Below are 17,419 nucleotides of genomic sequence, written 5' to 3'. Positions count from 1 at the left end.
TTCTGGACACCTTGACTTTTTCTCGCGACGGCTTAACAAGGCGGCCTTCTTAAAAGAATCCCACGCGCCGTTTCTTTCTCCCAACTCCATCCTTTCTTTCCACCAACTCCGCACCACAGATACCCCCGGAGAAGCTTCGAGGACCCTCCAAGGCCACCTCGTGCGCTGGACTTTTCCCTTCATTCCCTCTTCTTTCCTGGCAGTACTCTTGGGAGGAGGCCAAGCACACTTCTGCCATAATGGCTCGCTCACGGAGCTCGATGGCCTTGGGCCTTGGGCTCCTTTGTTGGATCGCCCTTCTCTTCGCGCCCCTCGCCTTTGTCCAGAAGGTCCAGGCAGACGACACTGAGAGCTACGGCACCGTCATTGGTATCGTGAGTGCTCCAACTCTTTGCGCCGACGCGAGCACCTGCTAACCGCTGGTTGCAGGATCTGGGTACGACATACAGCTGCGTCGGTGTGATGCAAAAGGGCAAGGTCGAGATTCTCGTCAACGATCAGGGCAACCGAATCACTCCCTCCTACGTCGCCTTCACCGAGGAGGAACGCCTTGTCGGTGACTCGGCCAAGAACCAGGCTGCGGCTAACCCTACCAACACCATCTTCGATATCAAGTAAGATGGCCCCCTCCTGAATGCCTTGGTTGCAATTTCTGACACCCCCTCAGGCGACTCATCGGCCGCAAGTTCAAGGACGAGCAGCTCCAGGCCGACATCAAGCACCTCCCCTACAAGGTCATCAACAAGGATGGCAAGCCCATCGTTCAGGTCCAGGTCAACGGAGAGAACAAGAAATTCACCCCTGAGGAAATCTCCGCCATGGTTCTCGGCAAGATGAAGGAGGTGGCCGAGTCCTACCTGGGCAAGAAGGTCACCCACGCCGTTGTCACTGTCCCTGCCTACTTCAACGTAAGTTTCTCATGTCAGCGAACCCGGCGACAACACTGGCTAATGTGCTCTACAGGACAACCAACGACAGGCCACCAAGGACGCTGGCATCATTGCCGGCTTGAACGTCCTCCGAATTGTCAACGAGCCCACCGCCGCCGCCATCGCCTACGGTCTGGACAAGACAGGCAGCGAGCGCCAAATCATTGTCTACGATCTCGGCGGTGGTACCTTTGATGTGTCCCTGCTCTCCATTGACCAGGGTGTCTTCGAGGTCCTGGCCACCGCCGGTGACACCCATCTTGGTGGCGAGGACTTTGACCAGAGAATCATCGATCACTTCACCAAGCTCTTCAAGAAGAAGCACAACGTCGATGTCTCCAAGGACCTCAAGGCTACGAGCAAGTTGAAGCGCGAGGCCGAAAAGGCTAAGCGAACCCTGTCGTCGCAGATGAGCACGCGCATTGAGATTGAGGCCTTCATCGATGGCAAGGACTTCTCTGAGACCCTTACCCGCGCCAAGTTTGAGGAACTCAACATGGACCTCTTCAAGAAGACAATCAAGCCTGTTGAGCAGGTTCTCAAGGACGCAAAGGTCGAAAAGAAGGACATTAACGATATCGTCCTCGTTGGTGGTTCCACTCGTATCCCCAAGGTTCAGAAGTTGATTGAGGAACACTTCGGTGGCAAGCAGGCCTCCAAGGGTATCAACCCCGACGAGGCCGTCGCCTTTGGCGCCGCTGTCCAGGCTGGCGTGTTATCTGGCGAGGAGGGCACAGAGGACATTGTCCTCATGGACGTCAACCCATTGACGCTTGGTATCGAGACTACTGGCGGAGTCATGACCAAGCTGATTCCTCGCAACACTCCCATTCCCACTCGCAAGAGTCAGATCTTCTCTACGGCCGCCGACAACCAGCCCGTGGTCCTTATCCAGGTTTTCGAGGGCGAGCGTTCCATGACCAAGGACAACAACATGCTCGGCAAGTTCGAGCTCACCGGCATCCCCCCCGCCCCTCGTGGTGTTCCCCAGATCGAGGTGTCGTTTGAGCTTGACGCCAACGGTATCCTCAAAGTGTCTGCCCACGACAAGGGCACCGGCAAGCAAGAGTCCATCACCATCACCAACGACAAGGGCCGCCTTACCCAGGAGGAGATTGACCGTATGGTTTCCGAGGCCGAGAAGTACGCCGAGGAGGACAAGGCCACCCGTGAGCGCATCGAGGCCCGCAACGGCCTGGAGAACTATGCCTTCAACCTCAAGAACCAGGTCAACGACGAGGAGGGTCTTGGTGGCAAGATTGATGCCGAGGATAAGGAGACGGTAAGCCTCCAAGCTTTTAAGGCGCCGCTGGCCGGATACATGCTGACCCAAATGACTAGATTCTGGACGCTGTCAAGGAGGCTACCGAGTGGCTCGACGAGAACGGCGCCAGCGCCAACGCCGAGGACTTCAACGAGCAGAAGGAGAAGCTGTCCAATGTGGCGTACCCCATCACATCCAAGATGTACCAGGGAGCTGGCGGCGAGGGCGGCGAGGGCGCCAAGGAGGACGAGGGTGGTCTCCATGACGAGTTGTAAATGCATAGACGTTGTTTCCAAAAGCGCAAAGGCCAAAGAGCTTTGTTTCGGGTGTTTTGTGTGCGGATCACTGCGGTTACCTAGGGCATTATAAAATCTGACGGTTGATGTACTGTAAGAGTCGCTGCGCACACACAATATAACTTGTCTGAAGATGGCCTGGCGGCGATGCAAAGTGAGAGAACGGACGGTGAAGCAATGAGTGGAGGAGTCAGCTGAGCTCGGGCAAACAACCTCGATGCCCGACGGCGTTTCACCACCGCCAAGCTCGTGAACATGGGTGCTGCGAGTGAGTGAGTGGCCAGCCAAGGCGGCTCTCCCTCACTGTGAAGCAGATAAATGGCAGCGGTTTGCGTGAAGTGGGTCTGCGTTTATGAATGAGCACATCAATAGATGTAGAAGGAAGGCAAGGCCGTGAATAGGACATTGGCGAGGAAGGAGGCTATTGTTCAATTCTTCCTCGAGTGGTATAAAGCTCGCTCGTCTTGACCAGGGAAACCATCAGCACTTCTCGTTCAGTCACGAAGAGTCTTGCTGTCGCATTGTGTTCAATCATACGGACAGATTACTTACACGACATCTCGTCACTTCAACCGACAATCACCAGGGCACCGCAACGCTCAGACTAGACGCAGAGCCTTGTCACGCAAAGCCCCAGGCAGGGACTTCGTCGAGTCCCTCGAGCGGCTTTTTGAGGAACTCGAGCGCGGGGGCTTCGACAGCGTCGACGACGTCCAGGCCGTGGCCTCGCAAATCACCTGGCTCCTAATAGCCTAGACGAGCATGACGAGTGCGAGGGCGCGGGCGACCTACACCATTGCCTTTCCCGACGGGGGCGTACCGAGCTCGGCGGTTGCGTTGCCGCCGAGCGGCCTTGAGCTGGACTGCGATATCCTGGAGAGGCTCTGCGGCGCCGAGACAGGAGGCGAATATATTTGCGGCCATGGACGAGGCGATGCAGCGGCGGTTCTGCCGGGGATGGGGGAGGGCGACAAGACGGTGGGCGAGGAACAGGAGGAGCGAGCGTACGGCCTCCGAAGCAACCTCAGCAGCCTCCTCGGCAAAAGCCCCAGTCCCAGCAGCAGACGTCGTCGCCAATCACTCCACGAAACGAACGACGACTCCAATCAAGGCCGAAATCAAGAACATTCGACTTCTCACGATATTCGCTTCTTCAAGAGGCCGGCGCCAGGCCAGCAGCGGAGGCGACTACCGGATCTCCAAGCCCGAGCCGGATGCGGAGGAAACATGTCGTGTAGAGGGTTTGGTATGGGGGCAAGCTTGTCATGCCAGCGTCGAAGAGGTGGTAGGCGTGGCAGGAAATCTTGCCCTTTCGTCACTACACCACCACATCCGCAAGTACCACTATTACCCACCACCCTGCCGCCAGGCAAATCACCCACGTTGAACTACCCATCGCAAGAAATGGAGAAATTCGGAAGAAAGTCGGCAAAAATCGCAACAACAAAAAGAGAGGGAGAGAGCGCATACAGCAGCCGGTGTTCGCTGGTCGTCACCAGACCTAACTACTATTCTACGACTTATAAGTTTCAATAACGGAGAGTAGACGGAACCGTTTGTCCGCCCAGGCAGGCTCTAATGGAACAAATGTTGTAGACATTGAACCCTGTGGGTTTCTTCGTGTTTCTGGAACAATGTTTATTGTTTCTGAGCTCTTAACGCGCTGAGTGCTTGCTGAATGAGAGGGGGGACCTGAGTTTCGAATTTGAAATGGTCACCTTTGAGATTCCCAACCACAATTGGAGTAATGCCCTCTGTAGAAAGCCTTTTCTGCATAACCGTGAGCTGCGACTCAAAAACGAGCTCATCCTGGTCGGAACGTGCCAGCATCACGACACTCTTGCCAGGCCACGCGTCCTTGTACTTTCCGTCGAATTTGGCAGGAGATACCTGGTCCCAGAAGCCTCTATCCTTGCCAAAAGCTTGTTCGGTAAAATTGTCATAGAATCTGTCGTTGGCTTCCTCGACCAGCCCGTTGAGATCATGTATCCCCGCGAGGCTAATCATTGCTTCGGGCTTGGGCATGTCCTGGGAGGCATTGACCGCCTGTGCCGTTGGCGGCGGGTCGTCCGAGCAGCTCTGGGCCTGGGACTCCGCCGACTGACGCCCCGTGGCTGGCGGGGCCTTGAGGGCCGCCTCGCCCATGGACATTTGAAAGATCATTGTCCCGCCAGCCGACTGCCCAAGCAGGATATATTTGGTACCGTTCCGGATGTTCTTGTCGAAGAAGTTGAGCCCGGAAATGGCGTCCATGACGTGGTCTGGGTGCTGCGCCGGCGGCTGCCCCCCCGACAACCTGTAGTTTATGGTGACGAACCCGCGAAGATCGCTGAAATCTGAAGACCCAAGCATATTTCTAATGGCCGGCACAAAATCTTGGCCGCTTCCGCTCTGCCAAGCTCCTCCATGTATGAGCCTTGCAGGATTGTCAGTCGGCCGGAAAGTACCAGAGGGTCGAATTTCAAGCATACACTACCCAAAACTGTCCCTTTGGAGAAGTCTCGAGGAAGGCAATGAGCTGCTGGTCTGCTTTTCCAAACGGAACCAACGTGAACTTGCTTCCTAAGTCAGATACACTAGGATCTTGACCTAGGACACCCAGTAGGGCCATGCAATATATCATGAAGTGCAATTTCGTCGGCAGATTCATTGGGCTGGCGGTAGAGGCGAGTTTCGGAAGTAACACGGACTAGAGGGTCTTTATTTCCTCACAGATTCTGCGTGAGATTGTTTGCGGTTCATGTTGAAAAAGAGCAATTAGACAGGGTGGAAGAGGGAAGAGGGAAGCAGTCTTAGGCTCTTAGCTCTCCTACGTACCTAGACTCTCGGCATCCAGAATTATGCATGACAAGGCATGAGGATCAGACAAGCATGGGGGGGTGAATGAGGCAGTAATATGGAGAAGCTTTTAAAGCCATAATGGCTTGCAGGGGGCTTGCCGGGGGCTAACAAGTCACGACTTTTGAAGTGCTCCTCCGTAAGTCTTTCAAGTTTCATATATGCCTGCCTGAAACCTGGCAAAGCAGTACGATAAAGGCAGCCTTGGTAGTGGGGAGCCCCTCAAATAGGTGGGTTTCGTCTGATTTCCCCAGCTGTATCGACACCGACCTCGACGAATGAACCGAGTAATAAGCGAATCCATGCACAATAACGTGCTTAATAGGATGGAAGCAACCGATCAGACTGCCGAAGAAGAAACCCACATTACCTATTAGGCTGTTCCTCAACGCGTTGACGGGACCTGCAAGAGGTCCCAGGCCTGGCAACTAGAGATGCAGAGCAAGCTGCGTGTCGGCAGTGCTGCAGCCGGCTCCTGCTCGGACTAGTTTGCATAAATCTCCGCAAGGCTCAACCAAACCCCTTAATCGATGGCTGCTGCTTTCTTCGAGAAAGATGGCTTAGATGGCTGATTTGATCCCGACTTCTTCTTGCAATACCTCATCAGCTGCTATGCAGATACCAACACAAAGCAGCGGGCTCTTACGAGGCTTGAGACAATGAGGTAGGGTCTAGAGAAAAGCTTCGCCTCCTTTTCGCCGAATTTTGAAAGGGAATTCGCAGAAAGCGGAGGCGTCACTGGGGCAGACTTGGTGCAGATCAACACTCCAAAGCGAGTCATCAATCAAGAGCTCTGTGCCACTGCCCACCTTGCCGGGCAACTGAATCTGCCAAGAGAATACCCTGTTTTTGTCATTGCTTTGCAGAATCTCGCTTTGCAGAACCTGGGTGCCGACCTTGAGGACCTGCGGTTCTACAATCGGCAGACGGGGAGTAAGAGCCCGGGGCGACAAGCCGTTCCATGGGGATCCGGTGTATTTTTGTAGAATCTGGCCGCCTGTTCTAGTGACACAACAAGCTTAGCTCATCAACCCATGCAGATTACTTTGTCTACCGACACATCACGTGACAGCGCGGCGAGCTATGGCGTGCTGGACGACGCGCCCGTCGCGAGACAGGGGGCCATGACGCAACCACTACGAGTTTCATTTCGATACTCTTCTTGGAAGCTTCATGCCCAGGCCACTGGATTTGTAAATACTGCTCAACGGCTATCCACGACACCCAAAGAAAGCCAAGGGGAGAAGAAGATGCCAGCTCGCAAACGCTCACCCGTCGCCGCCCGCCGCCGATCCGGACGTCTCTCCAGCACGCCCAAGAAGAGCGCATACTTCCAGGACGACGAGGAAGAGGCCGCAGTCTCCGAGGACGAGCAGCAGCTGCCGCCTGCCAAGAAGCGCCGCGGCCGTCCGCGCAAGACGCAGCCGCCTCCTCCCGCCAGCGAGGACGAGGATGAGCAGTACAAGGAGGACGAGGACGAGGGGGCGAGGGACGGCGAGGATGATGGAGACGAAGATGAAGACGACGAGGATGCGCCGCCTAGGGTCGAGATTATTCCGCTGGAAAAGATGAGAGACACGGGCGGCGTTGCGTATGAGGACGACCGGCTGCACCGCAATACGCTGCTGTTCCTCAAGGACCTAAAGGCCAACAACAAGCGGCCGTGGCTGAAGTGTGAGTTTTGAGATTTCCAAGGCATTGCGTACAAGGAAGCGTGGCCGCTAAGCGGGAAGGTGGCAAAGCGCATGATGGCGAGTATCGTCGAGCCCTGAAGGACTGGCAGTCCTTTGTTGAAACCACGACGCAGCGCATCATCGAGATTGACGAGACGGTGCCCGAGCTGCCCATCAAGGACGTCATATTCCGCATCCACAGGGACATACGCTTCAGCAAAGACCCAACCCCCTACAAGGCATGCTCCCTCCAGGCATGCTCCCTCCAGGCATCGTTGAGCGGCAGCACTGACTCCCCGTCCCAGCCGCATTTCTCCGCCGCCTGGTCCCGCACAGGCCGCAAGGGCCCCTACGCATGCTACTACGTGCACTGCGAGCCCGGCTCGTCCTTTGTCGGCGGCGGCCTGTGGCATCCGGAGGCGCAGCTGGTGACCAAGCTGCGCCGGAATATCGACCGGCACCCCGGCCGCTGGCGCCGCGCCCTCGGCGACCCGCTCCTTAAGAAGGCGTTTTTCCCCGCGCTCAAGGCCGGCGCGGGGCCCGAGGAGGCGGTCAAGGCCTTTGTGGGCAAGAACCAGGACAATGCGCTGAAGAAGCGGCCCATGGTGAGAGCCCCTCTTTGGCCTGCTTATCCGCTGATGGGGTACTTGACCGCCAGCGGTACCCTCCTTGACTGACTGACTGACTGACTGACTGATGCCTGGTGTGGACAGGGGTGGGAAGTCACGCACAAGGACATTGAGCTTCTGAAGCTGAGAAACTACACAATTGGCACAAAAATCGACGCCGAGATGCTATGCGGCGACGACGCGCAGCAGCGGGTCGAAGAGCTCGTGCGGGCCATGTCGGGATTCGTACGTGCCACACCAGAAAAAAAGAACCGACAACGTGCTGAAGCTCACCTCTGCCGCCGCAGATTTCTTTCCTCAACAGCATCGTCATGCCAGACCCCCCCAACCTTGACGAGGACGACGAGAGCAGTACTACTGACGGCGACGAGGATGAGACTTGAGGCCTTGGAGGATTCAAAGAAGAAGCGTTGGAGCGCTGACGTCTTGTGGACTGACTTTGTCGCAGGTACAATGTTGATGGGGAACTTTGGTATGGCTTGGAGAGCCTGTGGAAGGTCGGGGGGGCTGTGGAGGCACATGGGGCCTGGCATTGGATATTGTACGCATGGCGAATGGCAGGTGTGCAGAACTGGCATTTTTCTTCCCGTGAGTGGAACTTGGGCGTCGCGCGGGGGGGGCATCATACGTCACGGCATGACGGATGGACAGCTCGCTTAGTGTACGTGATGAACAGGAAGCCTGCCATGCAGATTGAGCAGTTGCTCGAGGGCAAGACCACCCCAGCCCATATATGGCGTCGCTTCTGCTGTCAAAGGGACAAAACAAGGCGGCCCTTGCAGCTGTGTACGCAAACCGAGACGTCATAGCGCAGGTATAAAATCAGCATGCATTTCTAAATAGTAGACCATACCAGGTGCAGTCGAGCCACGGCCGGCTAGATAAACCCGCGAGCCACAAGGCCGAATGCCGGATGGGGGTATATCAACAAGACAGGTACAGCTAATGGAAACTAATGTCGATGCGCCCCATATCCTGAGCATCTCCCGTGTCGTAATCATATTTGCTCGGTGTTGAAGACTATCTAGATTGATGATTCCCGTCCCAGCCGTCAGGCGAGCGCCACCCAGCACTAGTACCCAGGCCTATGCTGCGCTTCAACGTCGTATCCAAATGGGGGAATACGAGCACCCGGGCCCGTCGGAGCCGTCATGTTCCGCTGGGGAGGATACTGGGGCGCGCGCTGAGGAACCGGTCCCGTCATGCTCCTCAAGGGTTGATGCTGGTGCGCGGCTTGCGGCGCCGGGGAAGCCCAGGGAGAAGGATAGCCCGTCCGGTACGAAGTCACCGATGGCGCTGGACTAGAGCGACCTTCTGAGCTGTAGGCATCGAACGGTCTGCCGAGAGGCGGCGCACGACCGAAGCCGGACCGCGAGCCGAAACTTGCCTGGGAGTTTGAGGTGTCGGGTCGTTGAGGGGGAAAGGCGGCGAAGTCGGTCTTGGGGTAGCCGTTCGCGTCCGAGGGGGCATTGTAACCCATGTGAGCGGCAGCCCCGATGAGGGGTGCTTTCGCAGAAAAGATGGAGCCCGAGCCCGAGCCCGATGTGCCGGACCGGGAATGGAGCGGTCGCTGCTGACGGAGGGCGCCGAGCTCGAAGCTGCTGGGCGTGCCCGGGCGTGAGGAATACAGGGGGAGGGTGCTGTTGCTCCCGATCCGCGACAGCTCTGGCATCTCCGGAAGGCCGTCCTCCTTACTCCCCATGCCAAGATAGGGGATGGTCGGGAGAGCGGCAGACCGTTCAAACGGCATCTCCCCAAACTTGTCGGCCTTTTCTCTCTTTGCCTGACCCTTGGCGAGAGCCTTGTTGACCTTTGTCGTGACAATCTTGGTGAGTCGCTTGTTGACCTTACGCACGCAGTATCCGGTGAGACCGCCGTCGGCGCGCGGGAGCCAGTGGAAGAGGAAGAAGACGTAGAAGAGGACTGCGATGAGCAGGAACAATGCCGAAAAGATCCAGACGACAAGGGTGAAGCACATGCCCGACAGGATGACTGCTTGCTGGTAGTCCTCTGTCGCGAGAGCTTTGATCTTGTCGAAGAAGCCAACAATGGAGCCCCCGACACTGTCGGCGGTGGGGTTGAGCTTGGCTTCGTAGACAGACCTGAGAGTGAGGGCATTGACGACCTGGCGGGGACCCGAGCAGAGAATGACGCGAATCCAGGCTGGTGGTGGGCGTCAGTGACGGGCCGGCGGATGCTAGAGCATGACACGGCCAACTTACATTGAAAGCTAAAGTAGGTGAAGAAGGCAACGTTCTCGGCGCCCTTCTTACTCTTGGTGAGTTCGGTAAAGACGAGAAACCTTTTCCAGCCCTGGCCAGACCCGAACCGCGTCGACTCCCACCGCGCGGCCAGGCTGTCCATGTAGCACTCGGCCACGTTGCCGCGCTTCATGACCCGCATGGCTCGGACGCCCTCGAAGGCAATGTTAACAAAGGATGCGATGATGCAGCCGGAGAAGATCCATTTGGACACGTCGAAGGGGATGGTTGGCTCGATCTTGGAGGACCACTTGTTGAAGGCAAGCAGGTTGACGGCGGTGAAGCTATCGACGGCATAGACGGCAATGGACAGCAGCAGGGAGAACCACAGGTAGCTGTAGAAGAAGCCGGGGCCGCAGCCTTTGGCCTTGAAGTCGGCAAGATTGATCAAGTCCCAGTTCAGGTCTTTAAACTCGACGGCCTGCTTCTTGCGATGGCTGAGGCACCCCATATTGAGGCGAATGAGGCGTCCGAAGACGGCCGGCCAAGATGGAGCGCTCGAGGGCGAGAAGGCGGAAGGGGGCGATGGTTGCGGACCTGCCGAGAGCGCACACCGATCCTCGCCTGCGAAGTGTCGGTTGTGCCCCTATCGCGACCGAATGTTGACTAGAAATCGATGTCGATGTTTGTAGCGGCCGTGTCGTGAAGAGAAAAGACGGGCGTCGTACCAAGGCTGAGATATGGCGGCCGAGGGGCGCGAGTCAGCCGTTGCAGGCGGCCGACTTGTGGGCTCGCCGGAATTCAGTCGCGGAAAGTGCACCAGGGCATAAGTCGTCGTGTCACTGAGCAATTGTCATGTCGCCAGAAACCATCCGGGCTGGCGGCCGCTTGCGCTTCTCGCTTGACAGGGCACGCCGACACCGGATGGACGAGAATGTCCAGATCGGGGGAAACGGTGACGCTTGGCACTCGTCTCTATTCCAAATGGCCAGGCCAGGAAAGAAAGAGTGTGTGGAAGGAATTCCAGGGCCCGTATGATCGCCTCCTGGGAGGGGGAGACTGCGGCAATGAAAGACGACTCCGTGTTGGATCGACGAAGCCGAAGCGTCGCTGAAGGGGAAACGCGCTCGGAAGTGGCAGGGCAAGACCTGTGAAGGGAAGCGAAAACGGAAAAGAGTGTAGAGGAAGAGAGATGAAAAGGAGGCTGTTGTCTGACTGGAATGAGAACAGATGGTTGCGGTCCAGCCAGCGGAAGACGAGAAGAGGTGGTGGGGGGGAGGGCGGGCGAAGAGGGGGCAATCAAGGGATGGGCAAGTATGGAAAGGAGGGAGGGCGAGGGCGAGAGCGGGCAGCCGCGAGGTACTTTCGGTATGTACTCCGTACCCCGCCTACAATTGCGGCTCTTCTTCAGCGTGCACATGGCCTCCTTGTGATGACCTGCACTCTCCATTTACGGTAGGCACAGTTGGCAGCAGAGGCCTCTCGCAGTTCCGACATGTTAGCGCCTGGAGGGCGTGCAGGTACCTGCATCTGCAGGGCACGCGCGCGCGTGGTCAAAGTACATGCGGCATTGGCGTCACCGAGTCTGGGGGCGGGCCTCTGATTGGTGCCCTGTCTGCAGGGGCCCAGCGTTTCGGCTACGGGCCGCCGTGCCTGATTGGTCGTCGAGGGCGCCGTTTGAGACGCCCGGGTCCACTAGGGCGAAAGAGAAAGCAGTTACTGTGCTACCTACTACCTTCAGTGGCGGTCGCCAGTTAATTACAGTGGTAAGTTAATTAATAATAGTGGCCAGCCAGTGGTGATGGAACTCGTCCACGCCGCCCTGGCTCTCGGTTGCATTCCAGCAGAGGGCCGGAGACGGAGGGCAGCCATCGTCATCACCAACAGGTCCAAGCGTTCATTGTCCATGCCCTGGCTCTCGCGCCCGTCGACCTCCACGAAACGACACCGGATGACACGACTGAAACGCGCAACGCCAATCTCTTGTATTAATGGGCTCCCTCATTGATTTGATTCGCCCACTGGCTGCGTGCTACTGCAGTCGCCGAGACCCGTCGTCGTGAAACTTTTCATGACATCTTTGACCTCGAGTCTGGACAACCCTAACAGACTCATTTGACGACGTCGCATTGCCCAACCGACTCGTACATGTCTATGCAAGATTGTATTCGGTTGCTTTTGAGTGCGTGCCCTTTCCTCTTCGTTGCTGCCTGCTGTCCTACAGTGCTTGCCACGCCTTATCCCCACGCCTTATCCCCACGACTCTCCCCACGACTCTCCCCAACGACGTTGACCAGCCACTTCCCCCAGCTAATGCTGGAAATGAGACTGTGAGCAGACTCTTAGGGGCTTTGCGCGTCATTGTTTCAGAGCCTCGTCTCATCCAAAAATCTTCCTCTCTGTACTTCATACACGGGCTCAGCCATGGCGACGTCGGCTCTTGTCCCTCCTCGTTCCGGACGATCACGATCACCTCTGGCTGACGTTTGGCCTTTGTGGGCACGCCCTCTAGTACCTACACGACGTGTCCACGCATATACGTACGAGACGGCTAGGGCGGGATTGACGACGGCGTTGACATCTACTGCTCCGAGTCGGGCGCAACCGTCTTCACGTGCCCTGACTTAAGCAGCCATCTCCGCGGGCCCGTCGCCTTTGGGACCTGTACCTTGTGGATTCGTATGGTTTCGTGGCGCTTCGATTCACTTGACCGCCTGTGCAGTTTCCTGGGGAGAAGAGAAAAGACTTGAATCCCGAGTAAAAGCTGGAGCAAGTCTCGTCGCCATGCAATGCAGTGTCAGGTCAACGAGGACCTCGTAGACTCGTCAGCGGTCGCTCTTTCAAGGGTCCTCTCCGGCTAGAATCGGGCGGGGCTGTGGAAAATATCCCGGCGGCGTTTGGATCGCCATAATGCCTTAAAACTCCCGGACTGGGCAAAAATGCCCTTGCCGGGTGGTCTTTCAAATGCGTGTTCGGGATATGGCTGGACGTCTCAAACACCGAACCCACTGCACGACAAGGCCGTACCTGGCAAGACCCTCTGCACTACTCCGACGGGCATCGAGATGTAGACTCGGCTCGCCGGCAGCAGGGATGTGAGGTTGTCGACTGGCCAGATGTCTATATTCCCGTCGACATCGGGCGCCCGTTCGGACTTGGGCAATGGATCGGGGCCCGTCACAATCGCAGGGCAGAGCGATTGTCCTTGACCGCTGCCACGTTGAGCTTCCAGGAGTCCTGTGTCCTGCACACTGTGTGGTGTTTTGAGGCTCCGGGGCGAATCTGCATGCATAGAGTCGTGTGCACTTGACGGTGCTTCGGTCGAAATGGGGGGTGTTCTCAAGACAGCACGAAAAGACGCCTTTTCCGCGCCTTTTCGGTGGATTAGTAAGATGAGTAACCGCCGAGCATGCATGCATGCCTGCCAGCATCCCCAGCTTCAGCCATCACAACCCCACAAAGTGTGCCCGATTACTAAGTCGCCCAGACCTTCTTGACCTTGTTAGGTCCGGAAGCTCACCCGAGCGACTCCTGCAAATTCCATCCTTGGCCAGCTTCAGCACCGCAAAGACGCTCCCGGGCTAGCTCGCGCGTCATCACCAGCTTCGCCAGCCAGCGCCCGACCCGTCCGACCAAGCCAGACGCATAAGCCCTCGCACTCGTTTCCTCGCGGGTACAAACGCCTCATCCCGCGCATCGTCGTCATAGCTACCTCTTCCGCACAGCTCGGCGCCGGCCTCGGCGGCGCGGCCACTTCCTCGGCCTCTTCTTTCCTCTCACTCGACTCCTCTCTCTTCAAAGGCGCCGGAAACTGCTCCCACGTCCCGTCCAATGTCCCAGCCAAGCCCGAACCCGCCGACGCCCCCCCTCCTCCTGACCAAACGCCTCAACGCCTTTCTCCACGCCAACCAGAGCCCGCAGCTGCCGACTCTGCTGCTCACCACCTCGCACGGAAAGCTCCTTGCCCACGTGAGCCCCCACGCCGTCGCCCTGCTGCGCACCCACGCCACCGTCGCCGCCTCCCTCCTCGCCATTCACGCCTCGTCCTCGGTCGACGTCCCCTCGGCCCTCCCCGGCGCTTGCACCCCGGACCCAATCGCCAGCTCCCCCATCGCCGATACGGATGATGACAGCGAGGAGAGCGCAGACGACGACGACGACGACGACGAGGAGGAGGAGCAGCATCACCTCGGTCCTGACGAGCACGGGCGTGACGATATCGACGGCCGCGCGCAGGCGAGGCGCAGGGGCGCTGTCAAACCCGTCAAGCCCGCCGCCGTCACGTTGCAGCTCAGCGGCGGCACTATCGTCATTCGACGCCTCAAGTGCGGCCTCCTCTTTGTCACCATTGGTCCTTCGGCGCAGGACTATCAGCCAGAGCAGCACGCCCACCACCACCACCATCACGAAAACGGCGATCCCGGCGGCAGCCCCAGCGAGGTCGAAAGTATGACCAGCGCCGGCGGCCAAACGATGAGCAGCCTCGACAGCGCCGGCGCCGCCTCCGTCGTGGCCATGAGGAGACACGCGGGCGAGCTTGCGCGCTGGCTAGACGACAAGCTAGGGACGCTCCGGGTCCCCGAAGAAGACGGCTCCATGGTCTCGGACTGAACACGCTGGTTTTTGAATATCCATCCTGTCATCCTCACGGCTTGTGGAGCGGGGGAACAATACATACGGTCCATTTCATTATACGTACTCATGTTGTGGCATTTTCAGGCCTGGCTTGTGCCAGCGGGCGTTTCGGGTAGATACCAACAGGAAAGCAGGCATTCAAGTTTAAATGACTGCCACTGAGATGGCTTGGTTGCTCCTGAGCCGTGGCACCGAGCACCCATGAGTTGAAGAAAATATTCCAGTTACAAGTTAAGGCTCTAGGCAATGGTATCTTATCATGGTCTCCTAAGTATGACGCAATGCAAATCGCCTGGACGCCGCTTCAAGAAGAATCAAAGGACTAGAGCATCGTCCCTTGTGCCTGTAAAACGCCATACCGCAACACCTCCATGTCGCCAGTTCCGAGGCCACGCAGCAGTACAGCCCCCGACGTCTGGTCCCGAGACGATTGCTGGCCGCGATCCATCACTCAATGCTCATCCGCATAATACCATCGTTAGTATCAATCATGCCTTGAAATCCCACCCGCCCTTTGCCATTCAAGCGCCCGCCGGCTCCGACCGAAGGATTCGCCGGCGTGCTGGTCATGCTGCCCGTCTCGCTCGGCGCACTGCTGCCGCCCTTGTCGCCGCCCGTGCTGCCCGGTCGAGATCCCCACGGCCCCGAGTCGCGCTGCATCGGACTCTGCAGGATCGGCGAGTTGTGGACGCTCATCCCAGGACTGACGGCCCGGCGCTTGAAGCTGATGGGATCGAGGTCATCGTCGCGTCGTCGCTTGTTATTGATTCGGCGCGTAATCTCGGCGGCGGTCGGGCCCGGAGTGCCGCCTCTTTGAGAGCCCTGTGAACTGTCAGACTAACGTGTGCGTCTGGCGCACGAGTGCACAAACTGTACCCATACCGAGTAGCCACTGGGGCCGGCAAGCGACGGAGAGTCCATGGTAGTATCCTCGCTTATCCCCGAGGACGAGCCTCTGGGGAGGAATGCGGCTGGAGGCGGAGTCGTCCGAGCGCCGCCCATGCTACTGGACTCTGAGAACGTGTCCCAGAAGGTTTTGCCTCTCGAGTTCTTTATTGCATGCTGTTTGAAGCTGCTCGACAGGCCTGAAGCCAGGTCCCCCATCATGTCGTCTTCGGGCATATCGTCGGCCGACTCCTGGTTTGTCAGATTGGGCGACGAGAGTGCGCTGGCAGGAACAAGAGGTTCGGGGGCCGGAGGTGGGAAGCGAGGCTCTGGGCCCACGTCACTTTCGCGGACTTGCTTGACGACTTCTGCTTCGCGCCGTGTCTCTGTGTCTGCCGGGGCGCCTTCTTCGGCCAAGGCGGCTCGAATACGAGCAAACGTCTTGGTTTTGGGCTGCGCGAGTGTCAGAGTCAGCTTCACCAATCTTGGTGGTTTGCGCGGCGTCCTTACCAGCAGGTTCCCGCGACGAGTGACTGGGCGCCGCGTCACGTTTCTTTGTCCGTCACCGCTTCCCCCGTCAGCGTCGCTCTGAGACTTGGCTCCCTCTTCCGTCTCGACGCCAGATATGTGCAGTTGGTTCGCCTGCCAGCTTATGCTCTCCCTCCTTGCCCGAGCGGAGCTATTGGGTGGGGACTTGGAGAGGGAAGCGGCAGAAAGGTTGAAGCCCAGGCCCAGAGGCCCGCGAACTTTCTTCTTGGGATGCTTACGGGGGCGCTGTCTTTGCTGGAAGCTCATGAGGCTGCTCATTGCCGGTGAGCCAAAGGGGCCGCCGGGTGCGGCGTGAGACATGGATGCACTGGCCTTTGCCATGGGCGTCGTGACGTAGGCCTCGTCCATGTCTTCGTCCATGATGTCTTCATCGTCAGAGGAGGTCGAGGTATCAGAGCCGACGGCGGGAGTGCTGCCGAGCGAGCTGCTCGCATTCACCTTGTCGTGGCTCCCCATGATTGACCACAGCGACGTCGATGACTGCTCTGTTCCTCCATGATGGTTGCGCCGGCCCGGAATGGCCATGGCGCGGTCGCCTATTGTAGGTGACGAGTCGGGAGACGACTGCTCGGCAAGAGTCGAATGGTGCAGGCTCGTGGCGGCACGGGAAAAGTCGAGACCGCGCGAGCGGCGGGGCAGAATGTTTGTGGGCGAGGCGTAGATGTGGGAGTGGTCGAGCTGGGGCGAGAGTGGCGGGGGTTTGACGTAAGGATTCGAAGCAGCTGGCGGCGGGGTGAACTGTCGAGTCGGCACCTGAATGGACAGGGCTTTGAAGTCAGAGCTCCGCGGGGTAACCGGGGGCTGGACGTCGTGGAGATTGCTATCGTCCTTGGACGTCCTCCGCGAGGCTTCGACAACGTGCGGTGACGCGGATAGCTTGGAGGGGGTTCCGCCGCCGTCAGAAAAGGATCGCGTCTTGGTCATGGGCGACCTGGCCCGGGGTCTGAGGGAAGAGGCATGGGCGTCTGCGTCTGGTTGCTCGGCCTGGTCTCTGCTGGCCAGGTCACCGTCCGTGACGGCCGAGTCGTCGTCTGGGTAGTCGACGAGGCTTCCGCGCTTGCCCTCCATGCCGGCCTCAACAAATCTCGAGGGGCCGGCCTTGTGCAAACGAGGGCCAGTGGGCTCGGGCGGTCAGGCGGTCGCTAGTTGTCGGTCTCGGAAGCTTGGTTTACTCCTCGATGACGATGAGCTCGGTCCCGGACGGCATGACGACAGCGGGGAGCTCGAACATACCGGACATTCTTGTGTCGATGGCGTCGCAGCGCAAGGACGTCGTGTCTCGTCTGGCGCGGACCTTGTCGACGCCAGTGCGAGGCAGGACGGGGTGATTGCGATCATTATTGCGGGGCCCGGCTCCGTCGATAAATTACATAACCGCGATTCGACTTGACACAATGGCCCCACAGGGCGCAAAGCACCGCTTTTCCATTCTCCCACAGGGCGCTAGCTACTAGGGGAGGCTACCTACGGCTAGCATTTGGGGGGCTCGGTCATCTTCCACGGACCTATGTAATAATACC

The 17,419-nt window shown here is 58.3% G+C and overlaps 6 protein-coding genes across 6 annotated transcripts; 3 read left to right on the top strand and 3 right to left on the bottom strand.

Moving 5' to 3' along the window:
• Positions 1–239: 239 nt before the first annotated feature.
• HRG_10424 (hsp70 protein) lies at positions 240–2,468 on the top strand (the record flags this gene model as incomplete). Its single annotated transcript, XM_044868895.1, has 5 exons — positions 240–374; positions 430–614; positions 668–908; positions 964–2,211; positions 2,271–2,468. 5 exons carry the CDS (start codon positions 240–242, stop codon positions 2,466–2,468), a joined length of 2,007 nt encoding a protein of 668 aa, XP_044716250.1.
• Positions 2,469–4,127: 1,659 nt separating this feature from the next.
• Positions 4,128–5,139, bottom strand: HRG_10423 (uncharacterized protein; the record flags this gene model as incomplete). Its single annotated transcript, XM_044868894.1, has 2 exons — positions 4,128–4,905; positions 4,961–5,139. 2 exons carry the CDS (start codon positions 5,137–5,139, stop codon positions 4,128–4,130), a joined length of 957 nt encoding a protein of 318 aa, XP_044716249.1.
• A 1,438-nt stretch (positions 5,140–6,577) lies between these two features.
• On the top strand, positions 6,578–8,012 carry HRG_10422 (uncharacterized protein; the record flags this gene model as incomplete). The annotated part of the gene is made up of 5 exons (XM_044868893.1): positions 6,578–7,001; positions 7,070–7,239; positions 7,306–7,605; positions 7,714–7,854; positions 7,917–8,012. The coding sequence occupies 5 exons, from the start codon at positions 6,578–6,580 to the stop codon at positions 8,010–8,012; spliced, it is 1,131 nt and encodes a 376-aa protein (XP_044716248.1).
• A 918-nt stretch (positions 8,013–8,930) lies between these two features.
• On the bottom strand, positions 8,931–10,341 carry HRG_10421 (fungal potassium channel domain-containing protein; the record flags this gene model as incomplete). Its single annotated transcript, XM_044868892.1, has 3 exons — positions 8,931–8,948; positions 9,017–9,792; positions 9,852–10,341. The coding sequence occupies 3 exons, from the start codon at positions 10,339–10,341 to the stop codon at positions 8,931–8,933; spliced, it is 1,284 nt and encodes a 427-aa protein (XP_044716247.1).
• Positions 10,342–13,661: 3,320 nt separating this feature from the next.
• HRG_10420 (uncharacterized protein) lies at positions 13,662–14,441 on the top strand (the record flags this gene model as incomplete). The annotated part of the gene is made up of 1 exon (XM_044868891.1): positions 13,662–14,441. The coding sequence occupies one exon, from the start codon at positions 13,662–13,664 to the stop codon at positions 14,439–14,441; it is 780 nt and encodes a 259-aa protein (XP_044716246.1).
• A 471-nt stretch (positions 14,442–14,912) lies between these two features.
• HRG_10419 (uncharacterized protein) lies at positions 14,913–16,967 on the bottom strand (the record flags this gene model as incomplete). The annotated part of the gene is made up of 4 exons (XM_044868890.1): positions 14,913–15,287; positions 15,348–15,602; positions 15,645–15,803; positions 15,861–16,967. 4 exons carry the CDS (start codon positions 16,965–16,967, stop codon positions 14,913–14,915), a joined length of 1,896 nt encoding a protein of 631 aa, XP_044716245.1.
• Between the last annotated feature and the right edge of the window lie 452 nt (positions 16,968–17,419).

This window comes from Hirsutella rhossiliensis (assembly GCF_020360975.1).
Source record: "Hirsutella rhossiliensis strain HR02 chromosome Unknown scaffold00015, whole genome shotgun sequence".
Lineage (NCBI taxonomy): Eukaryota > Fungi > Ascomycota > Sordariomycetes > Hypocreales > Ophiocordycipitaceae > Hirsutella > Hirsutella rhossiliensis.
This window is presented reverse-complemented; position numbering and strand designations above follow the sequence as displayed.